At 49.5% G+C, this 19,871-nt stretch overlaps 1 protein-coding gene across 1 annotated transcript in view; it reads right to left on the reverse strand.

The window, feature by feature from the left end:
- LOC107116509 (carboxyl-terminal PDZ ligand of neuronal nitric oxide synthase protein-like) overlaps positions 1 to 3,163 on the reverse strand; it is a 41,781-nt gene extending 38,618 nt beyond the window's left edge. Inside the window, exon 1 of the mRNA XM_015418417.1 lies at positions 2,899 to 3,163. Within this exon, the coding sequence (XP_015273903.1) occupies positions 2,899 to 3,009 (111 nt within the window). The 5' untranslated portion in view covers positions 3,010 to 3,163. The remainder of the gene's footprint in view (positions 1 to 2,898) is intronic.
- Positions 3,164 to 19,871: the final 16,708 nt, after the last annotated feature.

Consider the following 19,871-nt stretch of genomic DNA (forward strand, 5'->3'; position numbering starts at 1 on the left):
AGTGCGCACAGGCATCTGGGCATTTGCTCATGGAGAAGCACAGAAGTTGTGTCAGGGAAGGAAGGCTGGGCAGCCATTCAAGCGCAGTGCCCATTTCAAAAGGAAAGAGGCGGGCCTTTGCCGTCTAGGGCACCTTGGCAAGGAGAGACCCAGCGCGACAACCTCAAGCCTCTGAAGTCTCTCCCCCCCCCCCTTCTGAGAGGGAGCCAGTGTCCCCTCCCGCAGCCTGTCTTCATGCAGACCTCCCCCATATCCTGCGGCAATGGGGGGGAGGCTCCCTTCACACAGATGGATTGGCAAGCAGGAGGCCAAGGGCAGAAGGCCTTATTGGACTGCAGCTCCCTTCCTTGCTCTGCCAGGGACAGATTCTGTATCTTCACCTGGAAAACCTGCAAAGATTTCCAGCTATCTTTGCACAAAGCAGGTCTAGTCAGTGGTTTCCCCCTCCCCCAGTCCCTTCTGCGCCAGCTGCTTAGATTAGGGATGGTGGTGGAGTAAAAGCAGCAGCAGCAATTCAACTCAGGCAAAACAAGTCATCCCCTGAATGGGCGAAGTTCCGCTCATGTACCAAAGTACACAAGCTTTGGAGTAGCATAGAAGTCTTCGGCCTTTTCCACATGGATGATATACCCAGGTTCAATGCTGTTGAGGAGTATCCCCCCCTCCCACTTCCCCATGGCATCCTGGCGCTTCTATGCACAACCCAGGTTTTCCTCAACTTTGGTGTGATTTCCCCCAAAACCTGCTTTGCTGCACCGTTTTGGGAAAGATCACAACAAAGGCATATTTCCCAGACTCACTCACATAGCAGCCTTTTGCTCTGCCCAGCCCTGTAGTGGCTATAACCCCCTCACCAATGCCACCAGGGAGCTTTTGGAGGGTCTTTTTTTTAGTGGTATTGCTATGGCCATTAACAGTTTCTTTAAAAAACCCTCTTGGCATCTACAGTGTCACCAGGGTTCCCACAGGAAAGTGTTGCTGTGTGGAAAAGGCCTCTGAGAGGTGGTCAGATATTAGCATTTTCATCTACCAGAGCATCAAAGCCAGTTAGAAAACCCACACTGGCAGTCGACCTCGGTTGTTTGAACAGATAAGAGCACTGCTTGCAAGAATCTTAAAATATATTCCCAGCCGTCTGCAGGACTGGCACCTAAGACTTGATGGGGGTTCCTTAAAAACTTCAACACTTTCTCCAGCCTTGCTTCTTCAGATGGAAATGGTCACACCAGTTATTTCTGGTTTGAATGGATGCTTTCCCCTGTAGGCTGCCAAGAATTGGCTCCCTTTCCACTCTGCTTGATGAAGAGCTCTGTGTTAACTCAAAAGCTTGCATCTTCTTTCACCAACAGGAGCTTGGTTCTCAGGTCCAGGGAGCGACTGCAGCCGCACAGTAAACCAGTCACCCCAGGGGAGATCTTCTGGTCTCTTACAATTAAGCGGGCACATGTACTTCTAATCTGATCCTAAGACTATGCAGTCCCTGGAGTAAACTGTTCCCCCCCACCACCAGGTCGAGCCTTTCATTAATCCAGCAGGAAGGTTTCCAATTAATTTATATTTCCAAAACCCTGGAGATTAAAAATAAAACCCAAGGCCAAGCCAGTTTATACTGAACAAAATCATACAAACGTTATGATGACCTTTTAAAAGTCCTTCTACTCCCCACTTCATCTGCCTCCCAAACCGTGCTTGGCTTCAGATCATTAGAACACAATAAAAAATTGTTGGCACAGATTTCGTTTCCTTGGCTGTGGTTCTCCTTTGTAAACCTGATTGCAGATTTTGAGATAAATGTATTTTGACTGCCAGGCCCAGCAACTGGCCTGGGAACAGCAAGTTCCCAATGCCACACAGAGGTGAAACAATTGCTCCAGAGGGCTCCAGCCACAGGCTTCTTAACCTAACTGTTGTGCTCATGCCAGCAGGAAGAGCTGCACCCAAAATCTAAGCAGAGAGGCACAAGCTGCAAGTTCCATGGAAACAACTCCCCTAAACCTTACAGGCTCAGACTGAACATCCAGGAATTCTTGATTCCACCAGAGGCCAATCAGATGCTCTTTGGATGCTCCCAAACACTGCAGGATAGCCGGTGGTTGTTCCTAGAGGGTTGGCTGCCCCTGAGCATGACTTAGCAGCCTTCGACAAGACCTGCCTTTCTTTCCTTAATGCATCAGGTAGCAATGAATTCCGGGGCGGGGAGGGTTGCCCAGGGGCCTACCTAGTTCTAAGCACCCAATACCAACCAACCAGCCAGCCTGAAAGATATGTCCTCTGATTGGCAACCTGGTTTTCTTAATGTGCAGTGTGGGGGGCGAGTTGCTTCCCCCTCCCCCCTCCCCTGCAATAAACAGGCTAAAGCTTCAAGGAGGAAATTTCAGCGTGACATTGGAGTGATGGGGACTAGGGTTGCCAATCCCCAGGTGGCACCGGGAGACCTCCAAAAATTACAAGTGATCTGCAGATGACAAAGATCAGACGACAGAGGTCACTTCCCCTGGAGAAAACGACTGTTTTGGAGGCAGACTCTACGGCATTCTATCCGGCTGAAGTCCCTCCCTTCCCCAAATCCCACTTCCCGCAGGCTCTACCGCCAGATCTGCAATTTCCCTACCCGGAGTTGGCAACCTGGGGGGGGATGTGTTTCCGTGGGGTTCCTGACTTCTCAGCTGGCTGCGAGAGAGCGCCGGAGTCTGACGGAGAATAAGCCCCGTCGAGTTCAACTAAACGTGACTGACTTTCAGGTAAACACGGCCCAAGATCGACCTGAGCATGGGGCTCTCTGCATATGCTCGCAGCACCTCCCTGTGGGGTGGCGAACTTTCACGACGGCAGGGGCTCGGGCTGCAGCGCGCAAAAGGCGAGGGCCGGAGCATGCCTGGGGCGCCCGCCAGGACTCACCTTGGCCTGGAAGTGGATGCCGTGCTGGAAAGCTTCCTCGTTGTGCAGCGGCACCCGCGAGTCGCCCGCGTCGTCCACCAGGTTGTAACGGTTCTTGAGCTTGACCGGCATGGCGGAGGCGGCGGCCGGGCCTCCCCGTGGGGCGCGAGCAACAACCGCATCGCCCGCCAGCCGGCTGGCCGGCCGCCCCGACGGCCCCCCTCGCCGAACGCCAACAGGCTCCGGCGCCGCTCAATCGGAGGTTCGCGGCTGGCCAGAAGCAGCCAAGGACGGCGGCGGCGGCGGCGGCGCCCCAGACTCCTCCCCCCTCTCCGCCCCGAGTGATGCGCGACGTCGGGGCGGAGTGGAGGCGGGCTGGCGGAGCCACTTGGAGGGATGCGAAGGGGCGGTGGGTGGGGAGGGGCGACATTCAGCGAGGAGCCCCCGGGCCCGCGAGAGATGGCTCCTTCGGTGCCATCGGAAGACTGCCTTCGTGTGTCCGTCTTGTGTCGGAGGAGCGTTTCCCTACGAAGGACTTGCTCTAGGTGGAGGAAAGAGCGGGAGGCAGGGAATCGGGGCCTGTGCTTACTATGGAAACCTCGGAAAGCATTTAGGGCCGTTCTGGACAGCAAGAATCGAACCACATTGAAGTCAACGAGGTTTTCCGAGTTATACGCATATGGATTAGGCTGCGTGAATTTTAGGAGCTATGGGGACTTGCCCCCGTCCGTGATAAGCCTGAACCCCAAAAATGTTCTGACAGAGCGGTTTCCCCCCCCCCCCCGTAAGGGCGGGGGGTGCAATGAGAAAGAGTTAACACTTCCCCCCTACGCCATCTTCCGGATTACCTTTCCAAGTTGTTCCTTGTGCCACTGAAGAAAACACATCCCTATTGTAATGGGCCCTGTTTATCCCTGTCCTAGGTTTTATCTTCTCAACAACCCTGTGAGGTAGGCTGGGTTAAGAAGTATTAGCCCTAGGTACCCAGGGAGTCTCAGGACTAAGTGAAGATTTAAAAGTGGATCTCGCTGATAACTGTGCCCCTGTGCCACACCAGCCACATTTGGGCTGCGATCACACACACTAAATAATCCACTTTCAGGGTTCCCCCACCCCCAATGTGTTTTGCTCCCTTTGTCTGCTTTGACTCTCAAAATCCTGTTAATTTCTAAGATGCTGCTGGACTTGAATCTTGCTCTTCTGCTTCATACTTGTCTGAAACAATTTTGTCTGCTTGTGGATGATCTCTGTTCATTTCAAATGGGGTGGGGGAGAGAAGCTGGCAAAGTTTACAAGATTGGAGCATAAACCCCCAGTGGGTTGAGTGCCTGTGCCCCTGTCCACCTATGGTCAGGGCAGGGAGGGAGCTGAAGGGCTACTAGGCACACCTGGGAGAACCAGACCTCGTCTTCACAACCATCTGCTGGGACAGGACAGGGGATATTCCCAGGTCTAGCTAAGGGCCCAGTGTCACACACTGGGCTGAGCAACTGGCTTTTCCTACCTTTGCTGTGGTTGCCCTCTGACTTCTCAGGATTGTGGCCATTTGCAGTGTTCCCTCTAAGCTGAGTTAGTGTGAGCTAGCTCACAGTTTTTTGGCCTCCGGCTCACACGTTTCTCTTAGCTCAGAAAGGATGGCTCCAGAGCAAACTAATTTATGCAGTAGCCAAATCGCTTGCTCACAACTTTAATGCCAGTAGCTCACAAAGTAGAATTTTTGCTCACAAGACTCCACAGCTTCGAGGAAGCATTGGTGGCCAGTGTCCTTATCTGACCTGTATGCGACAGGAATTTTGTCAGCAAAATCACTTGGGTACTGCCTGTGTTTTGGAGTTCATGTGTTTGACTCCTCCTTTCCATTTTCGTTATGATAATCTATCATGTCTCCCCAGCAAATATGCCCAGATTTATGCCAGCCCATAATTTATTCATCAGATCCCGATGTGGCTTTTGCTTTTGCATACGCTAATAAATTAATTTCGCTCTGCACTGCTCAGCTGCAGGTTCTGGCATCTAATTTTCTTTAAGCGCTTTCCTCCTTTATCTCCTCTCTCATTTGCCTAATGCTAGCGGGTGTCTGATGGAGCTTTTTCGTCTTTTCTCTGTGTACTTGAGCCTTATTTAAACATGAGCGGGAGAGAGAAATTTACTTACCCTAGAGAAGAAGTACTCTTGGTGGACTTGCTTGTAAGTGTCATTTTACCAAACATGGGAAAGCCAAAGAGATTACTTTGGGGGTTCTCTCTGTCCATTGCAGAGTCAAGTTCAGAGCCAAGATAAATATTCACAGGCCTTTGATGCTTTGCAAAAGTCTCAATTTCCCCCCCTTCTCAAATTGGCATTTTAGTGGGGAAATTATTAGGGCCGTTGTAGTGGGAAACTGAGATAGAGACCACCAGGGAGTCAGCAAGGAGAGTCAACAGTTGTTTATTAAGCATGCGGTACAGCCAAAAGCACCTCTCGGGGCACTTTCAAAACAGGGCATGTACCCAGAGTGCAGGTGGGACAGACTTATATCGATTTTCCACAGAGTACAGGGGAAAAAATCATTTCTTAGAATTGGCATGCAAGATTATCACAGACATTGACCATGAAGCCTGAGGCATTGTGTTCTTTTGCAAAACCACAAACATCCTTGGCTGGTCACATGTCCCTTGTGGGAAGGCCGATAGTTTTCTGTCATCAGCCAGGTGTTAACTTTCTTGATAACAGAGGTATGCACTGAGCAATAACAACAAGCAAGCAGAGGTCATCATTTCCCCCTAGTTACGGCCTTAGTGACGCCTAATATGGTCATGCAATCTTGTGTTCCGCAAAGGCTCTATTTCTAGTCTCTGGTTCTCCTATTTGCAAAAGCTATGTTCCCTTAATGATTTGCAAAAGCAAATGCGTTTCCCTAATGGAATGGCCTTATAATGCAAGCAAATTGCAGGTAAATGCTTTACCGTCACCTAGTTGAAGAAATCTTGGCTAAGCATATAAACTGATTGATTGACAATCCATATCTGCAGCAAAGCATCTTCACAGAAGGGGCATTCCTGTGAAGGAGGAAGGAGGAATGCCTCTTCGAAGATGCCTGTCCACAGATTTGATAAATACAGTACTTGCATTTAAATATTTATCTTGTATTGCATTTGGTGCACTAAAGCTGTGGTACAAACTATAGGTACATCAGGGAAGAGTACAGAAGAAAGGATAACTTCATGGGGACAGTAACTGAGAAAGAGGGGGGAAGAATGGACTTGGGGTTAGAAATATTGAAGACAGAGAAAGGCAGGCAACATGGCTGGGTTTCCATGCTCTTTCTATTGTGATCAGGATGTGCGTGTGTGCTCACATGTGTCTATCAAGCCAAACATCTCACTTGCTTATAGTAATTCAAAATGTTTTTAAAAAATATTTTGACTAAATATTGGGTAATATTTTACATTAATCAAAGGAGTTCTGGTTTACTAATTTAAATGACTCGTTTACTAAGGTTGCCATCCTGTCTATACTTACTTGGGAGTAAGCTTCATTTAACGCAGTGGAACTGCCTCCTGCATAAGCCGAAACAGGATTGCACTGCAAACACTGCAACCCCTTGGAATTTTATTTGCTAGCCAAGCATTTAATTTTATTTATTTAAATCAGCTAAATTAAAAAAAATCTCCCTTCATTTTACTCTAAAGGTGACACTGAAGAACATTAAAATAAGTACAAAAAAAAGACCTATGATAAACGATTAAGCTCATCATGTAATAGTTCATTCTTTTAAAAAGCAATTTGAACCCTTATAAAAAACAAGTAACCCCAGCAAGAACAAAAAGAGTGCCGTCAGAAGAAACCATATAGGCCCAGCAACTCAATACTATCCCCTCCTGTGTTCCCTCTAAGCTGAGTTAGTGTGAGCTAGTTCACAGTTTTTTTAGCCTCTGGCTCACACATTTTCGTCTTAACTCCGGAGGGATGGCTCCAGAGCAAACTAATTTATGCACCAGCCAAATCGCTCGCTCACAACTTTGATGCCAGTAGCTCACAAAGTAGAATTTTTGCTCACAAGACTCCACTGCTTAGAGGGAGCACTGAATTCCCCTCACCCTAGAAAACTACCTGAGGACCTCACCAGTGAGCTCTCTGCTGAAAAAGTGAGAAATACCCCTCCCCCGCTCCTCTTCAGTGCTTTGCTGTTTTTCAGCAGCGTTCAAGTTGCTTTGGACCATCTTTTTAAACTGGCTGGTACTAGTTTTTTTAGCATCTGGGAATCTTCCAGGCTCTGTTACTGCCTGCAATTTATTCTAATTGTCTGGAGATTTTTAATTGGCATCGTGCCATTTTATTATTTTTCAACCACCTTGGGCACTCCTGTTTATTTTTTAATTTACAATATTTATTAGCTGCCTTTCCCCCTACAGAGCTCATGGTGGGTGTTCTGAATGCAAAGGCATTAGCTGTGGCAATGGAGCATCTGTATGGTGGTTTTCCCCTTGCATTCCCATCCTTGAGCCCCCTGTGGCCCCCATTCACTTCCACGACACAAATTGGTAAGTGATACATCACTGTGGCCTTATAACACTATGGTGATATCAAGTTTGAGTCCAGTGGCACCTTTAAGACCAACAAATGTCTGTTTCACTGTATCTGAAGAAGTGTGCTTGCATGGACTCAAACTTTGTTCTGCAGCTTCAGAACAGTACAGCTACCTGCCTGAAACTATTAATTAATTTATACCCCACCCTCCCCACCAAAGTCGGGGTGATATGTCAGTTACCATTGTATGGTGATATGTCAATTACCATTGCCTTTTAAAAGAAAAATCCTCCTGGTGGTGACAGGGAATGGCAGCCACGGGGGACTGGGGTGGTAAAAATGGCACTGATGTGTGTGGGACCTGGAAAAACCCTGCCCCTTCCCATCCACTGCAACACGGGCACGAGGCAGCTCCATATGTTCAGTTCAGTTCTTAGCCCTTTATTACAGTACAGTTGCCAGGATGATTTCAGAGAAGCCGTGAGGGTTTAAGCGATATAAAACTGACATACATTGGTAGAGTTAAAAAAGGTCCGCCAGGGAGCTCATGCTGTCCCCTCGTATATCGACTGCCCCTAGTCCAAGAGAATACTGCTCTTTTAGCGTTTTGTATTTTGTATTGTTTATTTGTTTAGGATTAGTCTTTGCAATTGCCAGCTGCCTTGAATGCATTGACAGAAAGGTGGCACATAAATATAGGAAACAGAATGGCACTCTATGAAAAGCAAATTCCCCACATTCAGTCACAGGTTACTGTGACCGAGAGAACAGATCTCAGCCAGGCTAAGTCTTTGCAAGCAGAAGCAGCGGTAAGCATTGTGTCTATGTATCTGTATGGGTCGGGTTCACCAGGAGCAGGGGATGGATGTGTCCTCCACTGCAGTGCCCCCCCCCCAGTGCAGCTTTTAAGTTCAGAATTGAATGATGGCTGTAGACTCGTCTAGGGAATTGCAAAGTACAGAACTGTTGCACAGGACAGAAAACCAACTTTCTCCCTAGCCTGGCCCTGGTTGACTGGGATCCCATGTATAAAGTGCATTACAACACACACACCCCACTGCATGATAGTTGTTTTGCTAGTAAAAACATTTGTAGTTCATGCTGCCTTGCTACTGGCAATAGTTGCCAGCCAGCCTCCTTCACGCCTGGCCAGCTCCAAGGATCCTTTGCAAGAGCTCTTGGAATTGAATAAATGTCACCGGCAATTAGCCACCATTCTATCACCCTCTGTTATGCACATGGCCTTTCCAAGGCAGGCCGAGGAGGTTTGTAAGGCCCATGTAGGTCGCTCCCCCCTCGTGCCCACAACTAACATAAACAGGAGCTTTGTGGAAACCAATTTAAAGTTCGCCCCGCTCCGCCACAACATGTCATTACTACTGCAGCCGATGTTTACCAGATGGCTTTTCTTCTGACCGATGCATTTTCTAAATTGCTGGTCTCGGGTTAGTCTGCAAAACCCAACTCCTGCCTGTGGTTACACTGCAAAGAGGGGATCATATGTTTAAATGAGGCACAGAAATAGCAAAGATATAGTTTTGCACTCTCTAGTGCTGGGTTAGCTTGGGAGCTGAAAGGAAGGAGCCGGCTCTCACTCTCATGACCTGCTTGGGAAATACTACTGTTGAACAGACACAGCAAGCAGCTTTATACTGAATCAGACCAGGGGTCATTTCATAGAAAAAGAGGTGCAGGAGCTCATTAGCATAACTCATTTGCATAACTTATTTGCATATGTCACACCCCCTGACTTCACTGGAACTGTGTCAGAAGGCAACACCCACCACTCAGGTTCCATTGGTTTGTTTTGGATTGCTAGCTATTGGGGGGGGAGGATGTGCAGATCTGTCCTCGCAGAGAAGGGAGAGCTTGTACCTGAATAAAACTTGGTCTTAAAGGTGCCACTGGACTGTTTTGGACCGGGGTGGGGTGGGGTGGGCTCTGCAACTTACCTGGCTGCTTCTTGCTCTGACTGAGGACTGCTGGGAGCAGGAGGTGGGGCTTGTTGCATGTGCCCGCCCCCTGGGCTTTCTACTGCCGGAGCTCCGCTCCTGTGCGCTCCTGCAGGAAATGACCCCTGAATGAGACCCTTGGTTTATCAAGGTCAGTGTTGTCTACTGAGACTGGCAGTGGCTCTCCAGGGTCTCAGGGAGAGGTCTTTCACACCACCTGCTTCCAGATCCTTTAGCTGGAGATGCCGGGGGAATTGAACCTGGGGGGGGGAGGGGCTTGTGCATGCAAAGCCTATGGTCTACCCCTGAGCCTGGAAGGCAAGGGACCAGTCTGCATGGGCTTTTAATCTAATTCTTATGTTCCGCTTCACTGTGCTGCCCCTTGATTCCCTCTGGAGCATCCAAGATGACAGGCCGTGGCGAGGCGAGGCGTGACCCGTGTTGGTCTTTCCCTTGACCTGCTTTGGTGGGTGGCTGCTAGTGCTTAATATTTATGTACAACATTTCTACACCGCCTTTCCACCCAACTCAGGGTCCCCAAGCTGGCAAACATTAGAACATTCCAAATATTAACCACACACACGCACAATCTATATCCTGAATTTCTCCCCAGTGGGGACCAAGAGCGGCTTACGTTGTTCTCGTCATTTTATCCTCACAAGAGCCCTGTGGGGAAGGTTAGACTGAGAATGTGTGAATGGCTCAAGGTCACACAGCAAGTTTCCATGGTAGAGTGGGGATTCGAACCTGAGTTTCCCAGATCCTATTCCGACACTTTAACCCTTACACCATGTTGACTTCATATTTAAAACAAAAATAGACGTACATAAACATAACCAAACCAGGGGGAGGGCTTAGTAAGAGCGGGTGGCAGAATGCCAAACAAAACAAAAGAATCTTCACCTGCTGGTGGAAGGCCATTATAGAAGGAGGCAGACAAATCTCCCTGGGGGAGGGAATTCCACAGCTTCCCTGCCACAACTGTGAAGATGCTTTCTCGAGTTGCCACCCATCCAGCCTCAGATGGCAGGGGCAGCCGAAGCAGGGCTTCTGGAGATGACCAGAGTGTATGAGTAGGTTCTTATGGGAGTAGGCGGTTCTTAAGGTATGCTGGAACTGGAAGCCATCATCAATATTTTGGAAGGTTGGAAAAGATCGATATGATTGGCTAGTGAGCCTGGAGGCTGCCCAATTAACTTGGCTGTCCTCTGCAGTGCATGGATTGTGTTGCCCCCTGATTGCTCGTAGCCATTTACCCTGTAGACCCTCTTTTGTGCAGAGCACCTACCAAGTGCATGACCCAGGCTTTGGCCTGGGAGTGGACTAGATAGGCTTTGGGGGTTCCTTCCATTTCTATGAATCTCGGAACTGCCAGCCTGCTTTGACTGATTGATGCTCAGTTGTCATTCACCCAGTTATTGGCACCTGAAAGACTTCTGCAGAGGCAAAAGCATTTGGAGAAAAAAGTGTCTTTCCACCTCCTACCTCTCCAGCTCATCATAAGGGGTGTCTTTCTGATTCAGGCCTGCCATTTCTGATGCATGGCGACAAATACAGCTCTTTAACCAGGTGTGTCAGTCCAGTCGGAGTCTACAAATCTACTAACTTTGCTACAAAAACAGCATGGAGAGGCCAAACCATAATCTATGGGTGGCAGGTGTTGGATCTTCAGGCCTGCCGTGACCTGGAAAGGATTAGAAAGAAGGGCTCATGCTTGGACAGGAGAAGAGAAGAGGCAGCTGGCCTCTGACTTCTCCAGCAAGACGGTGGTTGGGCAATTCCTATTTTTTTCTACTTTCTCTGTAGCTGGCAACACCACCTCTTGGTTGTTGTCTCTTGTACCTTTCATGCTGCAATTTCCTTCCTCCTCTCTCAGCACATGAACACCAGGTTCAGCGAGGCCTCGTACAGCGCAGCACATAATGCTCCTTGTTTATCCCACCAGGAAGTGAGGATTTTTATTCATGCATGTCAACATGAGCTACCAGCAATCTGGTCTCTTGTTGCTTAATCTGAGCGAGTAAGCAATGCTGGCAATTTCCTTTGCTGCCCGATAACAGTCCCTTCTCGGCAGGTGTCTGAAAGATCAGGGCTGCTGGTGTGGGGGCAATTATTAGGTCTTGATTGGCTCATCCCCTCTAAAGCCTGAGATTACCAGCAGCTTGAGCAACACCTGTTCCAGAGATGCTGACCAGGTGGAGGCTGGGGGGGGGGGCTCCCCAGACCAGAAGGGGTGAGTGGACTTGCCTCTTCAGTCAAGGTTGTTCTGCTGCGAGGGAAGCTGGATTCTGCAACCTGTGTACATTCCAAGAACTGAAGAACATCTGCATATATTTGCACAACATATCCGGCTTCTAACACATGGATGGGGGCAGACGTTTCCTCACAGCACATGAAGCTGTACTGCAGTGGGTGTCTGGGTGCCAGAGAGCACCCATGCACTAGTTTCACAGTTGCCAAGATGAGGAGATCTGCTCTCTCTTAAAATAAGTTAATGCTGAAGTTCTTGAGGTCGGATTCTGGGCTTATTGCCCTTTTATCGACATGTGTGTAGAATGCATACATGCACATGTCAGTGGAGTGGGGTAGCTTTTAATTTGTTGTCAGTGGGTCGGGTGGGTGGGTCAGCCTGTTTCAGACTACCATGCTCCTATACAGCTGCTGCTTACCATGGCTGCCAGCAACAACAAAAAAGCACTGGGGGGAGGGAGGTTCCTCCCAGCTGTGCAAGCGAGAGGGGAAAGTGTAAGGAGGGCTGAAGGGAGTTGCTCTGGGGTCTGGACCAATGTTCCCTCTAAGCTGAGTTAGTGTGAGCTAGCTCACACTAACTCAGCTTAGAGGGAACACTGGTCTGGACAAGGCATTCTGGTTATCTACTAAAGGACAGTCCAGGCGAGCCCAATCCTGGAAGCTAAGCAGGGTCAGTCCTGATTAGTACTTGGTTGAGAGACCACCAACAAAGTCCAGGGTCGCTACACAGAGGCAGGCAATAGCAGATCCTGGGAGGGAGGGCAGGAAGGGTTGCATCAGTGCTTCGTTCTTGTGGCCCTTTCTTACACACCCAGGAAAATGCCAATTGCCACTTTGGGGTCAGGAAGCAATTTTTCTCAAGGCCAGTTTGGCCCCCAGTGATCCTGGAGGTTTGTTGTCATCTTCTGGGCATTGAACAGGGGTCACTGGGGGTGTGGAGGGGGGAGGTATTTGTGAATTTCCTGCATTGTGCAGGGGGTTGGACTAGATGACCCTGGAGGTCCCTTCCAACTCTATGTTTCTTTGATTCTGTGAAAGCACCTCTGAACGTCCCTTGCCTTGAAAACCCTATGGATCACTGTACGTTGGTTGTGACTGGATGGCACTTTACACACGCATACTCACTAAAGGTGGGTACAGCAGTGTTTGGGGAACTCTTGTCAAGATGCCCTCTGCTAGCCCCCACGATGACTGTCCCACTGCAGCCACGCCCTCGTCCTCTCCTACCATATCTGCCCCGCTTACTCACACAAACAAAGCAGGCAGAAAGCAGCCAGGAGCCCCGGTTCCTACGTCTTGGGGCTGCCATGGTCACCAGGCAATCCTGCAAGGGAGTGTGCTCAGAGCAACAGGCAAGCTCTTCCTCCTGCTGCTGCCCTCAGCGCTTGCTTGCCTGGGTGGGCTTGCAGAGGGCCCATTCCTGCCCTGTGGAGACCCAGTGGTGGAGGCAGCCAATACACAATGCCACTGTAAAAAGCAACTTCCAAAGCAGCGCCACGTTTTCATTGCAGCCGTCTCGTCCTTCTTGCTCTTTGCTTTCTTATGGGACTAGACTTGGGATCCTCGGGCTTGGATCCAAATGGCCTTTTCACTCCGTCTCACCCAATTATCCTCCATACTCCAGCCTCCAGCCCACATGGCCTCCAGCCCTGGGCACAAAAGTGGTCAAAGAGGAGGCCTCCCTTGTTTTCCATCAGCAGAAAAGCTGGCTGGATCCAACCGTCCCCATGCTGCTGCAAACAGAACACTGGGCAGCCTGGCTCTCTGGCTTGGTCCAGCAAGGCAAGCCATAAGCCTGTACGGCGAGCCACCAGAAGGAGTTGGACGAGAATGGGAGAGATTTCTGCTCACCCAATGAAGCTTGCTGGGTGATTGTTGGCCAACCTCCTCATAGGATAGTTCTGAGGATAAACTGAGAGGGGAGGGGAGCGGACTGTGTATGCTGTCCTGAGCTCCTGGGAGCAAGGCGGAATATATATGTGCAAGTCTCTTGATAGTAGTTATTTCTTAAAGCCATGAACTACAGGTGGAGACAGTTTTGAGACTGGGGAGCTAGAGGGCAGCCACACCACTGCAGCACAGGCAAAGAGGTCACTCATGTGGCACCTGAAAGATAAACAAGTTTTTATTCTAACAGGACCCTTCTGGACCAACCCTGCCTTCATTTATTTTCATTTTTAAAAATTGGATTTGTATCCCCCCCCCCCCCGCATAGTGGCCTCAGGGCAGGTTCCATCAAATAGAATATACAAATAATTTTAAACAGTTAAAATACATCAGATATAGGGTTGCCAAGTCTGGCGTTGCGCCGCAGCGGGGGACTCCCGGCTTGCGGCTGGAGCGTGCACGCACGCCACCCGGAAGTGATGTGAGGACGCTGGGCACGCTGGGGGCGGGGCCACGACCATCTGAGGGAAAACCATAGCGTTTTCCCTCGATGACCGTGGCCCCGCCCCCAGTGTGCCCGGCATGGTCGCGTCACTTCCGGGTGACATGCACGTCGGGGTGGGGCTCCCCCTGGAGCCCAATCCGCAAGCGGCGGGGAACGGCCCTCTGGAGCGGGGTTTTCCCCGCCCCCCGGGGGGACTTGGCAAGCCTAATCAGATAAAATACAGTGCAATTCCTATACATCTAATCAGAGTGTCAAAAGATGTGACCTATCACAGTTGGGCTCCAGACATAACTCAGATCTGATCCACCGAAGGGGAGGCCGAATAGATAGATAAAAGGAGGACACCTACTGCCTCAACTAAAAGCCTGGCAGAAGAGCTTCATCTTACAGGCCCTGGGGAACTGTAAAAGGTCCCACAAGGCCCTGATCTCATATGAGAGCTATTCCAACCAGGTAGGGGCCAGGGTCGAAAAAGCCCTGGCCCAGTTGAGGTAAGACAGATGTCCCCCGGACCAGGGTCCACCAGCAGATGCTGATTAGCAGATCCTAACGGTCTGGCGGTGGACCTGCAAGGCCGGCGGGAGTGCAAGGAAGCCCCGCGAAGGCCCTCCCTGGCCCCAGGCAGGCAGGGGTGGGGAGAGGCAGGGAGGAAGCAACTTACCCTCCCTCTTCTCCCGCCTCCTCCTGGCTGAATGAGGGCCGGAAGCGGGGCGGCCGGAAGCAGGAAGCGGGGCGGCCGGAAGCAGGCTTCGTCATGTGCCCCGCCCCCCGTACCTCACCCGGGGGAACTGTGATCCCCCGCAATTCCCCCCGAAATGACCTCTGTTCGTGGTTCATAAGAGGTTCATCAGGTGCAAGTAATGTCTGAAACGGGCCTCAGGGTATGTTAATTTCTCATTGACTGCAACATGGTAGGATGACCTCACGCAGATAGCCCCTGAAATGTACATTTTCTTCCTCACTACATGCAAAATGCTGTGTATTCATCAATGCACTATTGCATATGTGAACCAGCCCCCTCTGGGGTGGACTGGTTCTCTCACATTTTCATTTGCAACAGCTACTCTTCTCTGTGCATTTGCTCCCAGCCTTCTTATTTCTAATTTTGAAAAACAGCAACTCCCGTCAAGTTTCACAAGAAGTCACAAGAATTCTTTCTGGCTCCAGTCCAAAGCACTAATTTCTCCAGGGGAACTGATCCTTGTAGACTGGAGATGAACTGTAATTCTGGGAGATCCCTGGGCCCCACCTGGAGGCTGGCATCCCTGCTCAGGAGGGGCCTGGAACTCCTGGGATTAGACATGGGAAAGGGAAACAAGGAAAGAAACATTCAAATAAAAACCTGGGGCAATACCTAAAGATAAATAATCTTTCTCAATTCTTGCGTTAAAATAAACTGCAATACAAAATCCTGCCAAGGGGAATTTGGTCTCAAGATCCACCAAAATTCTCATTCAAAATGTCCCATTGGGTCAATAGATCTGCATGGCAGCTGCAAGGAGGTAGATGTACCTTAACAATTACCAGTGAAAGATCAAAAATTAGTTTAAATAAAATGGCCTGAACAGAAGGCGGACAAAATGGCAACAGTATAGGTTCAGCGTTTAATCACACAGATATCAAACAGCATAAACCCACTCTGAGATGGCTGCTGGACCCAGAAGCAGTGGCTGGGATGGAGAAATATACATTCCGGATGAATATTACTTCCCAGCCAGGTTTCTTGGAGTAGAGCAATGTCAAAGTTACTCAAAAAGGCTGTAAAATCCCAATCACCCTCTTTTCTCTTCAGTTGAGCAATATTGTAGGACAAGATTTTTAAAGTAGTGGCACTGTGGTCTCTTATAAGTCAGTCCACCACAATTAACTTGACTAGCAACCCAACGGGGTCAGGAAAGGCATTGCCGTTGTAATTATTTTTATCTGCAAGATGAGTTTGCGCTAAGGAATCTGCATGATGAGTGTTGTTAATTCCACTCAGGCAAGATTCAGAACCAGCCATAATTGCAAGATCATCACACTCGGGCACATCAGAGAGCCATTCGGCACCGAAGGCAGTTCGTTACATTAGGCATTCCACCTCTGTTTGATGATCTGCGTGGTCCAGATTAGCATCCATCAGGCACTCTTCAGCTTTCTGCTTCCAGCATTCTCAAAGTGTCATGTGATAACAGATCTGAACTTTCTGAGCTAAGATGGATTGGTTGGTCAGATGGACTGCATGGCCGTGGCCACTCTTTAAAAGTCATGCTGGCTAGTTTGGGCTGTTGAGTTGTTAAACCATTCTCTGGAGCAGCAGTGCGAGTGGGCATCCATGGTCTCCTGTGTTTTCCTCGCAGTTGATGTTAGATCACTGGTACTGTGCCTTGTTTTTTAAGGAAGAGTTTTAGATGGTCAGCATGCAGTAGACTGTAGTTTATATAAATGCAGTAAAAGAAATCCAATAAAAATAAATCCAATAAAATAAAAATTAAAAAAAATAATGAAGAGAATTTTCAAAATGTTCCAAAGTAGATAGAATATTCCTCTGCTCTTCCTTATATGGGGCTGAATGTCAGCTGAACGTGAACAAGTTGCAGCAGCTGGATTATTTGAGATGCTCGGAGTAGATTGTGGGTCATAGCTATTCTCGACACAGAGTTATTTGGGTTATTTAAATGATTTCGAGCTATCATAAGCTCAGAGATGGATAGAGGAGCTCTTCTGCTACTAAATTTAGGCAGTAGTGGTCAAAGAGTTTCCTCACAAAAGATCGGGGTTGCAAAAAGTTTGGAGGAAGACAAAAGGGTTAGTAGTTTGAAAAGCATCAGAGGTATTAGTGGATTATCAAAACTTAAGCAAAATTCTCATTCCCTTTTTAACAGACGGAAGGTACTCAACGCTAGCAAGGTCAATAAAGCAAACTTCAGTTCTGAGAAGTTGGCTCAGCAAAAGAAGTATTTTACTTTTATTGGACCATCGCCCTCTATTCAAATAGTTATGTGTGATATAAAGAACAATCTGGTTACCCAAAAACAGATAGACTGGGCCAAGGCTATTTTTGGGCAGGAACGGAGTTCCGGGTGGCTTCAGAGTTGGCCACGCCCACTACAGCCAAAACCTCTGTGTGAAGGGCAACAGAGGGAAGGCCTGGAGAGTGACCCCCCCCCCAATGACTCCAAGGTGGGCGGGCCAGAGGGGGCCCTGGAAGGATTGGGGAGGCATTTAAATGCCTTCCCCAGTCTGTCCAAGGGCTGGCTTGCCCGGGCTCTCCACAGCTGTGGGGCACCCAGGCAAGCCAAAGGAAGGCAGTATAAACTGCCTTCCCTTCCCTTCATGTGGGGGGGGGGCTTGCCCGGGCTCCCCGCAGCCATGGGGTGCCCAGGCAAGCCAAGGGAAGGCATGGGGTGTGGCCTAATATGCTAATGAGCTACGCTGTCAGGGTGTGGACTAATATGCTAATGGGTTTCTGCTGTTGAGGGTGGCCTATTGTGCTAATGAGTTCCTGCTGGGCTTTTTCTACAAAAAAAGCCCTGGACTGGGCCATTTGCTTTATATTTCCAGCTCTCTCCACCCCACGCACTTGATTTAGCAGGGATGTTGAACTCATTTGTTACGAGGGCTGGATCTGACATAAATATCACTTTGTTGGGCCGGGTCATGTGTGCCATAAAATGTAATGCCGGTTACTGGAGATATAAACTTTATAAACAACCCAGGCAAACCCAATTAACAATATTATTTTTTACTCAAAATATAAACAGAAGCAATTGATTCCTAGCAGTGAAAGCAATTGATTTACTGGGGAACCTACCAGAGCCCCAGCAAATGTATTCAATCATATGCAAGATGAGTTTTTTTCCAAGGGATACCATAAAAGGGGAGGTATCTTACACTTCCATCCAAATTAGCTACTTTTTGTATACACAGCACTTTTAGAAGATGAGTCATCGTCCTTGCAAGTAAATAAGGTAGTTTTTCAGCATCCCCCCCCCCCCGCAACGGATCTGCCTCAGCAGCCAAGCATGGCTACACTCGCGCTTTTCCTCTCTTCCCCCATCCTACCTCTGAGGATTGTGAGGAGGCACACCGGACTCCCCCCTCGACCACCCCATCCCCCTAAACCCTGTGAGGTGCACCAAGCTGAGTGACTGGCCCCGGGTGGTCCAGATGACAGGGTCCTGGCTCAGGAGGGGGGGTGTCTGAATCAGGCTCTCCCAGATCCCCCACACCCAGTTCTCATCCGTTCTGCGATGGGGCTGAGGGAAGGCCTGGCTGAGAAGCTGTTTCTGAAACCTTGAGGGGAGCTTTTTGTCCTCCCACACCATATTCCCCCATAGGCTGAGAACAAATGGGAAGGAGGAGGTAGGTCGCTGTCCTCCACCGGTGTAGTGTATCAAGTCCTGACAAGTCCAGACAAGTCCGGACATGTCCAGACTTGTCCAGAGACAAACCTCAAGCTTCGCTCCTTGAGACAATGGACCAGGTGGATCCTAGCCCGCCCCAATCAGAGGTTGGTTCCTGGCCGAGAAGCCAATGGGACTCTCGGCCACTGTAAATAACCTATCGGGAAGTGGGGGGGTGTTTTGGATGGTGGGTTCCGAGGGAATATAAGCCGGGCCTGCGAGCTGGCCAAAATCGTCTTGTTCCTGATTGAATAAAGTACGCTTTGCTGAAATCACTCTCCGTCTGCGTACTTTTCAACCTGCCTCAGCACTCACTCTGCCTCCCAGCTCTGCGACTGTTCAGATGTGCAGTGGCAACATCAGCACCCCCCCCGTCCCCCTTTGCTCCCCCACTCGCTTCTGAGGCTGGGAGGTCTTTTCCCCTCAGAGTGGCATGCCCAAGACAGCCCAGTTGCCCCCCAATCCATGTGTTGGCCCTCCTCCTCCTCCCTCCCCCATTGGCCTTGTCCTTCGTCAGCTAACCGTGGCTCCGTGCGCCCGCTCTCGCCTACCCCCCTCACGGTTGCCATTTGAAGAAATGTGAAGCCATTTGGTGCAGCAGTGGTAGCGCCAGCTGCTCTGCTCCACCCCTCCCCATGTAGTGGCTTCTCCAATCCTCACTGAGCTGTGGTCAGAGGAGGCGGGAGGGGAAAAAACACCACAACTCCTCTTTCTCTGCCTTCACCTCCATTCCCCCAACCACTATTTTAACTTAGCCTCTAGCAATTTCCTTTCTATTTCTTGACCACTTCGAACCCCCACACACACCTCACCATGTGGCTGCTCTAGGGCCATAGTTGATGGTGGGTCTTTGGGGGCTGTGCCCCCTGTCCAGGGGTCATTTCATTACTATTTTAACTTAGCCTCTAGCAATTTCCTTTCTATTTCTTGACCACTTCGAACCCCCACACACACCTCACCATGTGGCTGCTCTAGGGCCATAGTTGATGGTGGGTCTTTGGGGGCTGTGCCCCCTGTCCAGGGGTCATTTCATTGAAAAAGAGCTGCAGGAGCTTATTAGCATAACTTATTAGCATATGCCACACCCCCTGACATCACTGGAAGTGTGCACCAGCCCCTCTGACAGGCAGAAGCACCTGGGATCCATTCTTTCCCCCCTCTCCCTTCCCTTCGCATCCAACCCCCTGCACAATGCAGGAAATTCACCAATACCCCCCACATACCCCAGTGACCCCTGTTCCATGCCCAGAACATGATTTTTTAAAAAAACCTCCAGGATCACTGGGGGCCAAACTGGCCTGGAGAAAAATTGCTTCCTGGCCCCAAAGTGGCAATCAGCATTTTCCTGGGCATGTAAGAAAGGGCCACAAGAACTAAGCACTGATGCAACCCTTCCGGCTCTACCTCTCGTGATTTGCCTAAGTTCACACAATCAGCATTATGATCCTTTTAAAGTTGAAAGCATGATATAAATGCAAAGGACTATTTGTAAGATTATCTGTAAAA

This window comes from Gekko japonicus, unplaced genomic scaffold (genome assembly GCF_001447785.1).
Source record: "Gekko japonicus isolate JY-2015 unplaced genomic scaffold, Gekko_japonicus_V1.1 scaffold127, whole genome shotgun sequence".
Lineage (NCBI taxonomy): Eukaryota > Metazoa > Chordata > Lepidosauria > Squamata > Gekkonidae > Gekko > Gekko japonicus.